The sequence below is a fragment of the Narcine bancroftii genome, chromosome 1 (assembly GCF_036971445.1).
Source record: "Narcine bancroftii isolate sNarBan1 chromosome 1, sNarBan1.hap1, whole genome shotgun sequence".
NCBI lineage: Eukaryota > Metazoa > Chordata > Chondrichthyes > Torpediniformes > Narcinidae > Narcine > Narcine bancroftii.
In genome coordinates, this window is record NC_091469.1 from 122714572 (window position 1) to 122733432 (window position 18861).

General features: G+C 40.1%; 2 protein-coding genes and 1 long non-coding RNA gene across 4 annotated transcripts in view; 2 read left to right on the top strand and 1 right to left on the bottom strand.

Annotated features, from left to right (window-relative positions):
• Positions 1-7071, top strand: part of s100z (S100 calcium binding protein Z) — a 29098-nt gene extending 22027 nt beyond the window's left edge. For both annotated transcript variants that reach the window (XM_069937920.1, XM_069937909.1), the window contains exon 3: positions 6776-7071. In XM_069937920.1, coding sequence (XP_069794021.1) covers positions 6776-6940 — 165 coding nt within the window. In that variant the 3' untranslated portion in view covers positions 6941-7071. The remainder of the gene's footprint in view (positions 1-6775) is intronic.
• Positions 7072-8913: 1842 nt separating this feature from the next.
• LOC138763563 (uncharacterized) lies at positions 8914-15447 on the bottom strand. Its single transcript, XR_011357654.1, has 2 exons — positions 15166-15447; positions 8914-9122 (listed from the first exon to the last, which is right to left on the bottom strand). It is a non-coding gene; the product is annotated as an uncharacterized lncRNA (long non-coding RNA).
• A 2407-nt stretch (positions 15448-17854) lies between these two features.
• Positions 17855-18861, top strand: part of crhbp (corticotropin releasing hormone binding protein) — a 29499-nt gene continuing 28492 nt past the window's right edge. The window contains exons 1-2 of the mRNA XM_069937893.1: positions 17855-17991; positions 18726-18816. Coding sequence (XP_069793994.1) covers positions 17911-17991; positions 18726-18816 — 172 coding nt within the window. The 5' untranslated portion in view covers positions 17855-17910. The remainder of the gene's footprint in view (positions 17992-18725; positions 18817-18861) is intronic.

Below are 18861 nucleotides of genomic sequence, written 5' to 3' on the forward strand. Positions count from 1 at the left end.
ATCTTCCTTAAGGCCCACTATCTTTATATTATTTCTTCTATTATAATTTTCCATTATATCTATCTTCTGAGCTAACAGCTCTTGTGTCTCTTTAACTTTTTTTATTAGATTCTTCTAATTTCTTTTTTAAGTCCTCTACTTCCATTTCTACAGCTGTTTCTCGTTCTTCCACCTTGTCCACTCTTTTTCCTATATCTGACATGACCATCTCTAATCTATTCATTTTTTCTTCTGTACCTTTAATTCTTCTTTTTATTTCACTAAATTCTTGTGATTGCCATTCTTTTACTGATTCCATATATTCTTTAAAAAAATATATCCATTGTCTTGCCCTTCCCTTCTTCTTCCATTTCTCTGTGTTCTTCTTCTTCTTCTTCCTCTGGGTTGGTCATCTGTTGTTTCCTTGATTTTTTTTAACTCTCTTCTTTCTTGTTCTCGTTTTCTATGTTCTCTTCTTGTTGTTGGGCTGTGGCTGTCATTTTCAGCTGTGGAGATCGACTCCTCAGCTGGTCCCCCCTCCCGTCAGTGTTCTTTTTGTCTTGCGCATCGCGCATGCGCGACTCTTCGTGCATGCGTGGTTGCACACTTTTACTTGGCTCCGCGAGCCATTTTTGTAGTCCCAAGCTCGGGACTTCAACTGACCTGAGGGAGCGGGCTTCTCTCTCCACAGCGGGCCTCCTCGGACAGGTAAGGCCTTCACCTTCTTCTTCCAATGTCTGTTCTTCTTCCTGTTGCTTTCGACTTTTCTTTCTTCGCTGCCATTTTTTTCCCACCTTTACTTTCACTTTATTTTAATTTTCGTGTTTGTGCCTTTGTGTTTTCTCTGTTTTTTTTAAACTTTTCCAGAGAGGGCTGGAGTTCCCCGACCGGCCACTACTCCATCACGTGACTCCTCCGAAAAACCCCATTTTGAAGACGGATTTCTTAGTTCTTAGTTCAGCCTGTTCAAAGCCCTTGTGGTCCATACAAGAAGAGATGGTTGGCTGTATAACGTTTCACCTGAGATAAGGGAAATGGAAAAGGAACCCTGTAGTGATCTGATGGGGAAAGTTTCTTCAGCAAGACACTGAAGTGGCTGATCGGAGGAAATCAGTTTGTGTCCAGCAAGCAATAAATCTCTCTCTGAAAACTGACAAGAACCTTCCTGAGCAGTTATCATTTACTTTTCAAGCACCAAAGCCTGGTGAAGATTCATAAATGTTAAATTCTGTGCACAGTATAAGAATTGCCTGATACCAGTGAACTTGGAGAAGTGAGAAGTGAGATTGGACTGTGAATCAAAGAATTTTTCTGAACTTATACACACATTACATACACGTGTGCTTAGAATTAGAAGGGGGTTAAGTTAATAGTAATAAGTTAAAGTTTGATCCTGTTTTCATGTTTAAAGATAATTAAAAACAACTTTTATTTAAGTAAACATTTGTCTTGGTGAATTTCTATTGCTGCTGGATTTTGGGGTCCTCTGAGCCTGTCACACCCACACTATTAACAGTACTGACCTACCCCAGTACCCCCACTGTCCACAGTACCTACTTTACCCAGATACACCCACTGTCCACAGTGCTGACCTTCCCAAGATACCCCTATTGTCTACAGTACTAACCTTACCCAGGTACCCCCATTGTCCACAGTACTGGCCTTACCCAGGTACCCCCACTGTCCACAGTACTGGCCTTACCCCAGTACCCTCACTGTCTTCAGTACTGACCTTACCCTGGTACACCCACTATCCACAGTACTGACCTTACGCAGGTACTCCCACAGTCTACAGTACTAACCTTACCTGGGCATGCTCACTGCCACATTACTGACCTTTTCCCGGGCATCTCTCTGTCCACTGCTTTTTATTTATCCTTTAATAGTCAAGTGTGAACTTTATGGTTTCATGAGGTCCGCATTTTGTTGCAGCTGAGAGCTCCAGCCATCCAGGTTTAATCCTGATCTGCAATGTTCTTCGTATGACATTCATGCCTACTTCCTGCAGATTTCTCCTCTTTCTGCACACATCCTAAAGATGTTTGGGTTAGTTAGATCATGGAATTTGCTCCCGTGTGTAGGAAGTGAAGGGTGAGTATGGGGCGAGTTGACAACAACGTAGGAAGAATGGAATAGGATTAGTATAAATGGACCTTTGATGGTTGGTGCAGACTCAGTGGGTGGAATGGCCAAACTCTGCGCAATATGACTCAGTGGCTGGGGGCTTAGAATATAAATGCCTCCATTCCCCCCAGAAATTTCAATATGAAAGCTGATCATAATTCTAATTTTTCCACCAGTTATTTTTCTGCAAAAATTAATTGTTCAAATTCTTCAAAACGAATACATCCTTCAATACAATATGTTAATTTATAAACTGAAATACATTGCAGCACACACTTAGCATAATTGCATCCAGTAACAGAATATACACGAAGGAAACAGAGAATCGTTATAACATCTGTACCTATCTCTAACCCCACTGCTGACAGACCAGAGATAAGTGTGGGATTAGATGGAATAAGAGTAGCCTAATGTAACTACTTTAAATGAATAGCTTTTATTTGTCAGGAGTTTAAATGCAGATAAGGATGAGTCAATATCAGCAGAAAAAAAAAGAAAAAATTTGCCATGGTGTTGCAAATAAGGGTCAAACATAAACATTGACCTCCCACTTCTCTTTTTAGATGCTAATCAACACAGTACACATTATCAGGCTTTTTCCAATCTATGAAACTGCAAGCTTCACTTGGTGCTAATAGCAGATAAAGACTTCTTTCTGCTTCAATCTCATTCGTTCAGATGCCTTGCTGTTTGGCATGGGCAATCATGTCTCTCAATTTGTCACAATCTCTGACCCTCCGAATTGTAGTTGTTGCCTCCCCTGTCCTCCTTCGGTGAAGGCTCCATCTTTGACCTGAGACCATAGTCGATGTTGAGTTCATGATTATACAAGAGAAAGGTACTGAAGTGGTTTCCTGTTGCCACCTTCAGTTGCAGTGTTCATACTGGAGGGGTAACCCTGGCCATTGATCAGCAGATTAAGCTGCCCAGTGCTTTTAGTTTTACAACCATACATTCCAATTTGTAGAATCTGCTTGTGAAAACCATCCACCATCTGCAATCCATGGCTTCATGTGACCCTGATTGGGAGGCTAACCTTGCCCAAGGGTAACCTGTTGGCTATTGGAAAGAAGGAGCACCTCACACCTCCTTTTGCTGAACAATTGCGTAGCACTGACACCAAAACTTTAATCTAATAGAACAAAAAGGATTGACGTCCACAATATTTGAACAGGTGAAGGAAAATTTAGTTACAGTTCTTGAAGTTCTTTAAAAAGGTATATTTTTCTGAAAATTAAATAAAATCATTTAGTTTCCCCTGGGACCAATTGTGAGTCTCTGTGGATAGGCTGAATGGTGAGGCTAGACGTTACCAGAATTCATGGGGTTCATTTGATCTAAACCAGCCCACAGGGAAAGTATAAACTAACATTTTACACTCCATTCATCATTAACTAGAGGTTGAATATTTCTGGAGGGAAAAATTCATGTTTCTATGACAACATGTTTGAGTTATGATTTCTTCCAGTGTTACATTCTGCTCTTGTGTGTGACTTAAAAATTGGTACAGAATAAATTTCTGATGTCTAGAAGAATGGAGAACCGCAGTGAAAGGTTTGCTAATTTACTGGCAATGCCCACTGTACACAGCGATGAAGGTCATTAACTGCTTCTATTTCCCTCTGTTTTATTTATTATAAATATAATAATTATTATAATTATAAACATAGCAATTATATAAATATAACATCCTAAAATTGTGCAGAAGCCTGAGGCTTGAGGTGTTAGTACCCAGCCCCATTCCTTGATACACAATGATGGAGTGGTTGGAAAATCTGGCTGCCGTTCTGGGATTCCAGGGATAGTGTGAGGCAAATGAACCATTCTCAAAGACATGCTCCTGAGGAAGCTCACATTGCACTTCTGAGCAGATCCAAAAAGTAGGAATATTTCATATTTGCACCCTCAAGAACGAATGGAACTTTCCTTCTGTGTTTTCTCACAGTTATTGTATGATATTAAGGGTACATCCATCAAAGTACATGAGTGAAATGTACAAAATTTTGAAAGGATTTGATAGTGTAGATGATGGATTTATGTTTACCCTTGCTGGTGGCATCTGAGACCATTCCAGGAAAGTGGGCTGTGGTAAAAGATTAAGCTTAAATTTATTAAATGGGAAGCAAGTGAAATGGGCCAAATGCCCTCTCTGCCTCCTTTTCTTTTGGTTCTTGTGTAAATAAACAGAAAACGCTTTTGAAAGCTGTTGATTGATTCTGGCAAATCATACATCAAGGTGGCAGAGTAATGATAAATAGTATTTGCAGGAATCTAAGAAAACCTCAGCATCTTTCTTACTGCTCATTCCTAATTCCAGCATTTGCGGTAGACCTAAAAGAGAAAAAATAAAATTACCCAACTTATTCACAACTAGTGCCATACACAAGGAAAGGGTCAGGCCCAAAACATTGACGGCCTTTCAAGGGACGGCTTTTACTTCCCACGGATGCTGTATGGCTTGCTAAGTTTCTCCAGCACTTTTATGTATTACACTAGACCCCAGCATCTGCAGATTGTCTTGTTTAACTGTATTCACAAAAGCAGTCTGCTTATTGTCAGAAGAAATGTCTGCAGTTGAAGCAAATATTATAATTCATAAATTCAAGTGATTGAAAATGCATAAAACAAAGGGAAATAGAAGCAGTTGATGACCTTCATCGCTGTGTACAGTGGGCATTGCCAGTAAATTAGCAAACCTTTCACTGCTGTTCTCCATACTTCGAGAACATTAGAAATTTATTCTGTACCAATTTTTAAGCCCATCTTTCATGGCTATTAAAACTAAATTGGCATGTTTTAATACAATACTAGTATAATTGCATTCTACAAAGTAATGTATTTAGTAAAGATTTTATTCTATACTTTGAACAACTTTGTTCAATTTCTTGCTCCATTAAATAAAACATCAGTGAGTATTTCTTATTTTTATGTGATGCAATGTCTAAATAAATTATTAGCAATAACACCTATCAATTCACACATTATTATTGTTAAAATTGCTGTCAATGGTTAAATTAATACTTATTCAATTTCAAAGCTATCCAGATGCTTAATGTGAAAATTTTCACACATAGCACAGTTTATGTAGGTGAGGTGACGTTAATGTACAAATGTGGTATTTGAAAAACCAACTAATTAGTTTGCTTAGAGATTATTTTCACTAAGTACAATTATTAATTACTATATTATTTTAGGTAACTACCTTTTGTGCACACTTTGATTTCCTTTGTGCACTGGTTGCAAAACGTGTGTGTGTGTGTGTGTGTGTGTGTGTGTGTGTGTGTGTGTGTGTGTGTGTGTGTGTGTGTGTGTGTGTGTGTGTGTGTGTGTGTGTGTGTGTGTGTGTGTGTGTGTGTGTCTGTGTGTGTGTGTGTGTGTGTGTGTGTGCACATACACACAGCTTAGAGGGAACAGTGCTTATGAGCTGATATGTCAGATTTCAGATTTATTGCCAGATACATACATGAAATCACATACAACCCTGAGATTCTTTTTCTTGTGAGTGAACCCGAATTACCGCTTAATGGCAATGCAAAAAAACTGATTCAAAATACACATGTAAACAAATAACAAAATGTAAACAAACTGACTGTGCAATACAGAGAAAGAAAAACAATAAAGTGCAAAGTAAGGGTCCTTAAATAAGTCTCTGATTGAATTTGTTGAGGAGGGGTAGCAGCTGTTCCTGAACCCAGTGGTGCAAATCTTGTGGCACCTACACCTCTTTCCTGATGGCAGCAGTGAGAACAGAGCATGTGTTGGGTGGTGGGGATCCTTGATGATTGTAGCTGCTCTTCAACAGCAGTGTTCCCTTTAGATGTTCTTAATGGTGGGGAGGGTATTATCTGTGCTGTCCTGGGCTGTGTCCGCTCACTACCTTTTGAAGGACTTCACGCTCAGGGGCATTGGTGGGCTCATACCAGACATGTATTTATCACAGAGTTTGATGGATTTTTGCATTGCAGCAGAATTGAGGGACATGGAGAAAAGGCAGGCGGGATTAGTGTGGGTGGGACATTTTTTGTCAGCTTGGGCAGTTTCCACGCTGTATGACTCTCAGGTAGGTAGATGGAGTCAAATTGACAGGGCAGCTGTTATTTTATTGAATACCTGAGCAGGCCCTGATGGAGCAGATGACCTACTCCTTCTCCTATTTCTAATGATGTTTTTGGAGATGCGTGATCAATGCGTGTGATGAATATTAATTCCATGGATCATTTTTCAAACCTGAACCATTATCTGTTCAAAACTGAATTTGGTTGCCCATGCTCAATATGTCAGTTTTAGCATTTTCATACAGTCATTTGCAAATAGAACTCTTCCTTGTATTTCTGGTTAGATTTCATTGGCGTTGTATCTGTACTTGGCACAATGACACAATCTAATCTAATTCGCATTTTGTTTTACCACTGAGTATATTGGTGACAATTGTTAGCTTATAACTATAAGGACAGAGACAAACAAAGCCCTACAATTTATGGGCAAATCATCGTAAGGTTTTAATGTTATTCAGTTTCCTTTTAATGCTATTGGGAACAGCTTTAAAATCATTCCCATTATTTTCTGGGTTTTATTAGGTACTTTTTGCACAATTTACATGTTTTCAGTGGTATTTCAATAATGTTGTATTTATTAAACTAAATGTCTGATCAGCTTCCTCTTTTCCTTTCAGTCTCAGAAGGACCCATCTCTGGTGGATAATATTATGAAAGATCTTGATTCCAATCGAGACAATGAGGTGGACTTCAATGAATTTGTTATTTTAGTTGCTGCTCTAACTGTTGCCTGCAATGAATTCTTTCAGGAGACACTTAAGAAGAAAGCCAAAGCAAAATAGAACTCAAATGATATTAATCAGAATTCCATGCTGAAAATGATAAATTAGCCTGTCACTTTTCCCATTTAGAACTGCTGTATCATATATGTGCATGCATTTTGTAAGTAAACATGTCATTTGTTTGGAATCCAATAAAGGCTCTACAAAATATCAAAAGCTTTTTAAAAAATGTATTTTCCCCTGCATTTTGTCAAAGGACCCATGCAGAGATCTATACATGTTACTATTTTCCACTCTGCTACCATGATGCACCTGGCCTGCAGTGGTCAGAAAGAGCAGCTTTCAGTTTCCTTACACAATAAAATTAATAAATAGACACAGGAATAGGATACTTTGCCCCTCGCACCTGCTCTGCCGTTCAAAACATACTGTGATCCAAGGACAATCACTTGTATCTCAGTAAAAATAAAAATTGATTCTGTGCATATAGAATGTAGTACAATGGGTTACAGCTCTTAACCCACTGAGCATTCCTATTAAATTATTATAATTAAAGTTGAAGTCATTGGTCAGAGAAGAAGTCATGTTATTTAGAGTTACATTAAGCCAATATTTACGTTAGTATGCAATAAGCTGAGAGACTTACACACTGGCTTATGTATTTAGATTCAGAGGTAGTAACCAAAGTATAATTTACAGGGCTTTCCTTTCATTTGTACACAATGTTTAAGTTGTAGATAGTCATTAGAATTAAACATCACTGCCACAACCTTACTCCTGTTTCTCTCCAATTTTGTCCCTCTCTGCAGCTTATTAGGAGTGGCTTTCGCTTCTTATTGAACTGTCAGTGATAATTAATTATAGCATGAAAATTGTTGCTGTGGTAAGATCACCAGAATGGATTTATTTCCTTTCTGACTTCAAATGCCAAGTCGTTCCATCCCATTACTATCTCAAAACAACTGAGGCATGAATCTTGCACACCTTGTCACTCCAGCAAACACTTGAACTATGCAAAACACAACAGCTTCAGATGCTGGAATCTTGAGCACAAATAATTGCTGGAGGAACTCAGCAGGACAGACAGCATCCTTGGGTAGACACGGTCAGTCAGTGTTTCATTCAGGTTTGAATCCTTTATCAATACATGAAATCTGTTGTATTGTTCCCTGGAAAATCAAACTTCCTACAATTCAACCCTTCAACGACGTAAAATAACTTTAATAATATGGAATTAAACCAAGACCTAAACCCACATCTTCTTCCAAATGGTATCCTTTTGACTGTTCTGCTAGGTAATATTCCATCAGTGATATTAGCACCTCAGGCAATGAAATGAGTGATCACTTAGCCCATTTTTCCTGAGTGTTAACAAATTGAACAATATTAACCATGGCAGCTGAACATCCTCTATTGCTTGAATGAATAGGACTAGCAACTAGATAACATTTTATCTGACAAATACAATCCCAAAGAATATAGCGTGCAATCAATATTTGCTGGTGCAGGAATTGAATGCTTAACCTTTTGAGTTAGAAATAAATGTAATATTAACAGAAACAGTTAAAATGGTTTTTAAGCTTCTCACCAAATATGGAGAGTCAAAGTTTTAAATTGAAAGGAATACCTCATCCCTGGTGGCAATTCCGTTATTCTCAATTGACTCATGGTGCTCCTGTTATAAAGAGTTGGAATTTTAACTTTAAAAGGTGGACATGTAGAGAAAGTCAAAACATTTTGTGCTTGCTGGGTAATGCTTTTGACGGAAGCCAGGATAATTGTCTCCACTATAAAGTGACATCAGTGAAGTTGGGAAAAACTAGCCAAAATTGAGAACAGAATTATTTCAGTGCAGCGTGGAGTCGGGATAGCCAGGCACTTGTGTTTAAAAAAAAATTCGATAAAAAATTTAGTCCAAGAACTGTAGAGTGGATATGGTCTCCAATATGGTTGGTTTCATGTGTCACAGAGCTGACCCTGGAAACAAGTAATTGGCATTCCAGTTAAGGATCAGAACATATCTCTAAGCATAATTGTTCTTCCTCAATGACATTTAATGCAAATCAATTAATTTTATGATTCAAGCTGGTTACATCAGCAAAGCATTAATTGTGTGGATGAATAATATTTTTGACCTTTGTTTAATGTTTATAAAACACCCTTCAGGCATTTTCAGGTAGATCTGACAATGGATAATGTACACTTCTTGTACACTTATGTCTGCGTATTGGTTCCAATTGACCTATGATGTAAATGAAAAAAGCTTAGTTACTTCCCAAGCATACCATTCGAAGAGTCATAGATAAGCAAACAAAGCACTAAACAATTATACCTGCATGCCTGTAATTTGTATAGGCCAACAATAGAGAACATCATATTTAAATAAAGGAGCTGTTATTAGTAGTGAGTCACCTTATTAGTTTTATAATTAGCCAAAGGAAACGTATAAAGAATATTTTTTAAAAATTTACCACAATATTGAATATAACTGAAGCAGGAATAAATCTTTTCAGAATCTGGGAATGTCGAACCAGAGGTAAAACTTCACTAAAATATATTGTACAAATCAAATCAATTTTAGAAATATTTTTATGTTAAGTCATTCTATGGATAAATAAACGTTAAACTTCCAATGGCTGAAATTGAATGAGTTATAAGGACTTAAACAATAGGCACTTTTAAGTAGGGAAAACACCCGTCTGTAAAAGTGGAGATTCTTCGCCCTTATGCCTGAAGACTTAACTCTCTGAATGCGCTGTGGCCGGCTCCAAGGCATCGATTGCAACCCTTCTTGGGGAAGGATAATCAGCGGAGCACTGCTCTCCACCACCTGACCTGAATGTACAGCCTCTGCAAGCGGCTGGTTAGAGGCGGACTGATGATGTCATCAGCCCGTGATTCATCTCCCCACCTACCCCTCTTCCTCCACCACCCCCTCAAGGCAGGTCCAGCGGGCAGAGCTGTCAGGACAGCGGGGGCTAGAGGCAGCCGTCAGGGCAGCGGGAGCCATTGGGGCAGCAGTGGTCAGCAGGAGCCATCTGGGGGTGGTTGTGTGAGCTGTGACAGCTTTCTGCTGCTCAAAACATAGCAGAGCAATGGCCGTCTTACTTACCCATAATCTCCACACAGCTGGAACTGCTCTGGAAAACACAGAGCAGTTCCAGCTGTGTGGGGGATTATGGGTAGGGAAGACAGCCATTGCTCTGGTGCATATTTATGACAGGTGGCACTATGGCAGCAGTCACCCTGCCTCCATCAGCTCTGGAGGATGCTACAAGGTGCCTTTCAATATGAATTGGAAGCTGGAGCAGCCTTTTAGGGCTGCTGTCTGAAAGGTAAGTTTTAAGTTTTCAATCCACTCTTGTAGCCAGCCGCTAGGTGGAGGCCTGACATGAAATGGCCTGATGAGTAATTATGGTTGGATGAGTAGGATAATAAATATAATCCATTTGTAGTGGGTGCACAGCACGATATTGCGAACTGCCACCGTCAGTTCAGAGACTTACCTGATACACCTCAGGCTAGCAGTGCTGGGCGCCAAAGTACAACGAGTGGATCAGATGAAGCCCCTGCCTAAATGCACGGGGCGCTAATGCCTCATTACTTTAACCTGCTGGCTCACTAATGAACTCATTAACAGTCAGGGAATAAAAGGTATGTCTGCAATAAACCAGTCTTGAGTTGACTACCTTTGTGTGTGTTTGCCTTTATTTAGTAGCATCTACCATAGTAGCTGCTACGCATTCTCCTTTATTGCTTCAAACCCAAGATTATTAGAAATGTTAAATTCTATAAAATTAAAAATTCACTTTATTGTGTATATGGAAAGTTGAAATCAGATTTGTGAAGTAAGTTATAAGATAACAGAAGCTTAATGTTCTGGCGTCAGAGGGGTTGACCATCATATCAAACAGTCTGGGATCATTCAACCAAAATAGCTGAAATTATTAAATCATGTAGATTATGGTGCCCAGTTTTGACAGACTTTCCACAGTGGGAATGCAGTGAAAATTCACCAGAGTGGTTCCAGGTAAGGTGAGTTAACCAAATACGGAGACATTGAGTGGACAAGAGGCACTATTCACTAGAGATTAGAACTGAAAATAGATCTCATTGAATTTTTAAACGACACATGCAGAGAGGATGTTTGGAACCCAAAGAGGTATGCAGGTGGGGACAGAGATCAGGTGAAACCTAATGCTACAGGTCTGTAGTTCCATGAAATAAGTAACGGGTTGACAGGGTAGTGAAGAAGTTAGTATGCTTGCTTTCATCAGTCAGAGCAGTGAGTATAAGAACTAGGATGTCATATTACAATGCTTTGTTGGTGAGACAGTACTGGAAGTATTGTGTGCAGTTCTCATCATCCGGCTATAAGAATAATGTCATTAAGCTGAAAGCATGTAGAAAAGATTCATGAGATCTGGAACTGGTGGGCTTGGTGAGTGGCACAGACTCCTGGGCTGAAATGACCTGTTAGGTTGCTGTATGTCTAAATTTTTTAAAATTTAAATTTAAAGCAGCCATTGGTCAGATGTGCACTGATGGGCGTGGCGGGGCCAAACCTTGATTGGCAGGTGGCGTGTCTTCCAACCTGGTGGTGGGCAGTGCAATCTCATTTCAGCCATGACCCTCCACAATACACCCTGTTTCTGTTCTGTACTCCAACTGGTACAGATTGATGAAATGCATTTTCTTTGTCCCAAATATGTTCAACAATTGTGCTCTAAATCAGCTTAGAGTTTGCAACTAGAGACAAGGTTGTAACACCAAGCCATCCCTCTCATATATCACTTGCTTTTAAGGTGACAGTTGTATCAAGACAGGGTATTAAATCTCCCACAGCACCTGGCAGAAACCAGATACCTCAACACAAATCATCAGCTGAATTAGAAGCAGTAGAAGACTTTTGGATCTATACTGTTTTATCGTAATAGCACTGTTCATGGTAACACAGTTCTTGATTTAATTATTCCAAAAATATATGTACATTGGTCAACAATATGATCCTTTGGCTAACCGTATACTCATTTGCAACTCCGTCACAAATCACAGATGCAGGAAGTATTGTCATCAATTATTTCAAAGGAAATACATTTGATAAATTAGATCAATATATTTCCCCAAGCCGAAGCCCATCACAATGTAATCCCTATTAGGCATTAAGCAAAAAGTGCATTAATAAGGTGTCATGTTAAGAAGAATATCAGGTTCAGTGGGTTCACAGAGAGAAAAGTCTGGGCACTATTCTTACAATCACATGCAACTTTATTAAAACATGGGAAACAAACAGGGGAGAACGTTGAACAGTACTCAATCACTATTTCACTTAAGTGATGATATAAACATCCACCTCATTCTTGGTTGGACTCTGGGAATGATAAATCTATACTCGACCCGCTCACGCACTACAAACAGGGACTCTTACACACAGCAGTTCACCAACGAGGGTGCGGCTTTCTGCAAGTATTGATCGATCGCAATACTTCGGCTCAGCTTCAGTGTAGTGCACACCTTACCTGTGACACTTCCAGAAATGTCCACAGTACTGACCTGGCATGGTGGGGTGTCCGAGGCTTGGAACACAAGACAGGGAGAAAGAATGTGCTGTGGATCGGTGTTATAAACAGTGCTAATCTGTGCTTCCAGCCAATAATGACCCTAGGTGCAGCAAGGTGTGCACTAATGAGTGGCAGGAGTCCAACCTTGATTGACAGGTAATGTGACTTCCGAATAAGTTTCAGATGGGGAGGACACATCACCATCTACAATACACACATTCCACACACAGAATAAGGGAAGTTTGCCTGCCCCAGGGGCTCTGGTTTCCTCCCACCATTGAAAATGTACTCCCGGTACATTGTAGGTTAATTGGGTATAGATTGGGCAGCATGGTCTCATGGGCCAAAGTGGTCTGTTACCGTGCTGGATGTCTCAATTTAAAAAATTTTTATTGGGCTAGCAATACTGTTCATTACAAAGCTGTTTGTTTCATTTCAAAACTGGCAATTGCTAAAAATATACATTGGAACAAGTTTGATGGAGACTGGTTCTCTTATTAATTCCTCATACAGGTATACCCTGCTTTACGAATACTTAAATTATGAAAATTTGCTTTTACGAAGAAAGCCGTGTTTGTTTTGAATGAGTCTTTGCTTATGAACCTTCTAGTTTCATAAAGCGGAGTATACCCGCACATATACATAATTCCATGACTCAAAATTCCTGCATAAAACCTGTCCACAAGGATAAGCTAAACTTTTAGTTGCCTGTTACTTTGGTTCGGAATTCCACTCCCACTCTGAATTCTCTGCCTTTGTCCTCATAGGCTGTTCCATCAAAGCTAATGTAAGCTGAATGAACTGCATCCCATCTTCTTTCACATACAATCCTTAGGACTCATATTTATCATTTTATGTACCTGACAATAAAGAATATTGTTCAACCACCACTCAATTCACCAAGACCAAGGAGTTAATTATACTGGGCAACAAAGATTTTTCTTGCTGAACACTTCTGGGTGTGTTTTATGGATTATAGGCTACTGATCACGAAAGTCACCTTACAATTTTCCTATCATGTACCTTTTTTTAGATATTGCCGATTGTTGTGACCTCCTGTCATATTTTAATTGAAGTGTCTTTGAAAATTCATTTTCTGCATTCACCCTTGAACATCTTCCCTGCTGATCATGGTGCAGTCAGCGACGAACATGGTGAAAGGTTTCACCGGGACATTGTGACCATGGAAAAGTGGTAGGAGGGCAACTGGAATCCATCAATGCTGGTCGACTATTGTTGGACACTGACACAAGAGGCATCAGATGCTGAGTACAAATGAAAACCAGCAGCAAAACATTTTTAGGTCAGTTAAGCTCGTGCCAAGTGCCAGCATCATTATGTGATTAAACAGGCTAATATTTCTCCAACTTTTTACATGATACAGCAAATCTGAAATCATCTTTGTATTCAGCTTGAAGTTGCCTACTATAATCCCCATTTTTTTTCTTCAGGAAGCAAACATTTTGAAAAAAATTGTTGTCCAGATTTATGGAATTTATGAACAGAAAACCAGTGGCGTAAAATTCAGTGATCATTGGGGATCAGAGGTGGATAGGATGAGCAAATTTAAATTTCTGTGAGTTACTATCTCAGAGGACCTTTCCTGGACCCATCATACTAATAACACTGTGATGAAGTACGTCACCGCCTCTACTTCCTCAGGAGTTTGTGGAGGTTTGGTATGTCATCAGAAACCCTGGCAAACTTTGACAGATGTGAAGAGGAAAGTGTGCGGACCAGCTGCATCATGGCCTTGTATGGGGGCACCAATACCTCTGAGCGGAAAACCCTGCAAAAGGTATTACCGCAAGCAAAACACTCTCCACCATCAAGAAGATCTACTTGGAGCACTGCCGTTGGAGAACAGCAGCAATCATCAAAGATCCACAGGACTCTGCTTGCTGCCATCAGAGGCAAGTAGACTCATTCCACAGGTTCAGGCACAGTTGCTACCCCTCCACCATCAGACTCCTAAACAGCAAACTCAATCAGGGACTAATTTAAGGACTCTTATTTTGTACATTTATTACTGAATATTTCTTTTTCCTGCATTTGCAGTTAGTTTGTTTACAATTCTTTCTTTGTTTACATCTCTCTCTTTTACATATGTATTTTTTAAATCTTGGGTACAGTTTAGTTACCAATAAGTAGAAATTCTGCCTGGCCCACAGGAAAAAGGAATCTCAGGGTTGTATGTGATGGCATATATGTACTCTGGCAATAAATTTGAATTTTGAACATTGAACATTGATCAATTTCAAATAACTAGCTTTTCTGGTTTGAATTAGAGCTGATCAATTCTGATGTAAGGTTAATTCAGCTTTTCTCCCTCCAATTGGTGAGCATTTCCAGTATTTTGCCTTACTGTATATGCCAGCGTATAAGTTGGTGCTTGAACTTTAAAAATGTCACCCCAAAACCAGGGGTCATCTTATATGCCGAGTATAAAATCAAAACCTTAACAGCAAAGTTGCAGCACTCCCCGTAGGGTCCATCCACCCACTCCGACTGTTATCTGCTCAATAGAGGCTTTAACCAGCCAGTTAAAGGAGCCGACGGTGGCTATTTTTAAAAAATCCCAATAAAATTTAACCATTACTGGTTAATTTGCTTTTAAAATATTACGACAGCATCACTCTACTGGTCAATGTGATGGTTGGTAAAGAATTATAGAGACAGTAAATCTGGGGTAGTCTTATACAGTGAGTATAGTTAAAAACCTACATTTTAGGTGGAAATTCAGTGGTTGTCTTATACACGTCTTATTTCCCAGCATATATGGTATTTCATATTCCTCATGCTTGAAGTGTTCTGTATTTCAGAGGTCCAGCTTTTTTCTCTGTGTTCCTGTTTAAGCCTCAAGGTTTGTTTCCTTTATTGTCAGGTACACGTAATAAGCAACATTTGTTTTCCTTTGTTTGCTCACAAATAGGTATAGTCCAGCACCATTATCAAGTCAAGAAAAAAGCAAAAGTGAGACCCTTCACATCATCACTGTCCATGGTACCTGCCACCAACTCTGATGCTGTTGCCCCCAACATCTAGTAAGCTCTGTACCTATAAGACTCATTTGCAACTCTTGTCACAAATCACAGATGCAGGAAGTATTGTGAGCAATTATTTCAAAGGAAATACATTTGATAAATTAGATCGATATATTCATTTCTCCAAGCCTGTCCAGGCCAATAGTGAAACTGAGCTCAAAGTATACATTATCTTCGTCAGACCCTGGCCATTCAGAATTCCTGCTCTCATGAATCCCGGACCTGATTCATCGTTCCAGAGATATCTCCTCCAGGGAGATCAAATGTGACTAACAAAACTTGACCACACTCTTTCAGCCTGCACCAAAATCCTTTGTCTCATTTAGTCACTTTTAGTTGCCATCCTATCATGAACATCCCATTTGTTCTCTCCACTGCTCCTCCTCTCTGCAACTGTAAAATTGATTGATTTCTAACTAACTTGAAACATTAACTCTGTTTCTCCAGACACTGCCAAACCTGCTCGGTATCTCGGACTCCATCAAAACTTTTTTTGATGATGCTATTTGGCTTTTGCTTCTTCTTCAGCTGTGGATTCTCCTCCATCATTCTCCTCACGTCGAGAACAAGAATAACATTTCCATGCCCACAAACTCAATGAATTTCCACCATTTATGATAACTTCAGGATCATACTTGCACAGATGTGTTCCCCACTATCTTTCACCATTCCAAAGGACCTGTTTCAGTGAGCTGCCATGGCTCACTTACCCACCTCTATCACTTCCTCCTCCATTCTCATGTCACCTTTCCCTGGAACAATAGTTTAAAAACTGGTCTTTTGCTAGTTTATCTCTGATCTCTTCCACACAGAGGACACCAGTCAAAGCCTGGCTAAATACCTTGCAGAAGTCTGCAGATGTGCCATGATCATTCAGTCACCTGTTTAATCCTGCTCTTTCTCCCCTTGATCTTGCATGCGATTCTAATGAATCTCAATTTAAATGCATGGAGGGGTATTCCAACTGCAGTGCAGACACTTGTTTGCATAACATACAGCACAGTACCAGGCCCTTTCGACCCATGAGCCCATGCCACCCAATTACATCCAACTGATCTACACCCCCAGGAAGTGTTTGACTAGAGCATCCAGAGGAAACCCACATCAACACAGGGAGAACATACATACTCCTTACAGACAGCGCAGGATTTAAATGGTTGCTGGCGCTGACCACTACGCTAACTGTGCCATCCAAACATTGCTTGATCATTTCAGATCATTAGTATTTCCAGCCTTTTTTTCTCTGATACCCTGCATTCACTTTGTCCTCCTATAGTAAATCTTCTGGACAACCCTTTGTTTCTTTCCTGTTCCCACCAGGCATTCTCACCTCCTGCGCTATTCTCTCTTATGCCTTCTACCCCACTGGAGGCCTTTTTGGTCCCCTCCTCCCTCTCTGTATGATGAACCATTCCCACTTCTACTGAAAGGTCAATGGCCTCAAACCTTAATGCGGGTTCTTGCTTTTGAGATTTCCAACATCTACAGTGCTGGGCTTTTGTTTTAAATGTTTATATAAGGGGGAAAGTTCAGCAAGATCATTCTCAAACAACAGTTAGAAAGTTCGGAGAAGTATTCAAAGTTATTTCTAGACATTCCTTAAGGAAACATTTGAGATTGTTTGCTATATGAGAGCGGTTCCAGGAAATGATGATGGGAACGTACTGTTCAGTTTATCGCTTTGTTAGAAACAGAAGTACCTTCACAGAAATTGCTCGAGACAAAAATTGAGAACAAAGAATATTTATTATACAACAATGCAAAGTTGGGTGCTTCCCCTTACCCTGGGAATACACACATACACTGGGGATCATCCAACTTTTATACAGTTTATTTCAGTATAGAAGTACCCTCCCCCTTACATTCTTCTGCCTCCTGGATGAGTTTGGCATTAGGCAACCCTGTCTGCCTAAGTGCTGTTTCTGTGAACTTGGAGGACCAGGGGGTATCCTGTCGGTGTCCCATCATGTCATTGTCCTTATTCACACTTTCCTGACTCTCAGGGGTGACTAACTTCTTACATGCAGAACTTGCTAATTCTGTCTAAGGCTAGAAGACCCTTATCTTATTCAGACTAACTTTACTTCCTACATTCTAATATCTATTCTTATCCTATTCATACTGGCTTTATTCATTACACATATATCTATACTAATTTCCTCATCTTCATATTTTTACATCAGTTTTACTCATCTCTCACAGCTTCATCCATTGAAAATTGTTTCTGCCTTAATGTCCATGTTCTGCCACTGTCCCGTCCGCATAACTTCGGGGAAAAGAGACCAGGTAGCCCGGTGACTCGATGGCGATCAGCGACGTGCATTGTAGACAGCAGCCAACGCAGTATAAAAGGTGGGGCTTCAATCATGTTCTCCCATACTCGTCACTGACTGCAAGCCGCTAACACGCCGAGACAGAAAGAAAGATGTCTTCTGGCTTTAAGGTTCCGCTGCACATCGCTCTGCTGTGGATGGTGATGCTCCAGGGACAGGGCAGATATATAGAGGTGGGGCACCACCATCAGTCAGTGTCTGGAAGACAGAGATTCTTCTGACCATTCATGTGTTCATCCGCAGACACATTTGTCTTTTTCAGTCTTTGCTTTATTGCCGTGATTTTTTCCAACGTGTTACCTTGATGGTTGTTTTCTGTTTTCATCCACATTGAAATAAATCTGATTGGTTATTTTTGTCCTGACAAAATCCTCAGGATTTTAACGAGCTCTCCAGCCTGTTTTAGCTCTTTTGGGGGGTTGTTCTCGTCTTCTCGCTTCTTTAAAACTTCCTGACTGCAGGGAGAAACTTTTGACCCTCTCCCTTCAGCACACAGAGGCCGGGCTGGGAAGCGGGATCCCTCCCGGGTGCAGGCACTGCCCGGTCAATGAAGTCCGATTTAATTGATGGGAGGCCACTCGCTGACCATGTCAAATCCGACTCAGTTTTGCTTGATGTTTGGAAGTCCAACTTCATCCATTTCGGAGGAAGTTTTAAAATAAGGTCGATGCTTTGCTGCCAACTCGGGTTGTTATTTTTGAGCGAAGGTTCGGTCTTGTCATAGAGCTGGAAGAAAGACAGGGGGTGGGGGTGGGGGGTAATGGGCCCCCGTTATTGAATACATGAAGTTTTACCATCAGTGGGACTTTACATTCATTTCTAAGCTATGTATTCCTACTTTTAACAACAGTCTTATCAAATATTGCTCAGATGTTTAATCTTAAACACAATGTCCGATATTTTAAAGAAAAATGACATAAACGAGAACCCGTTTGGGCTTCTAAGTTCGGAGATGAAGCGAGAACTTTCTCAACGCTACATTTACAGTCGAAGTCTGAGTGAGTATCATGGGTTTGGGGGCGTGCGTTGCCTTTACTGTCTGC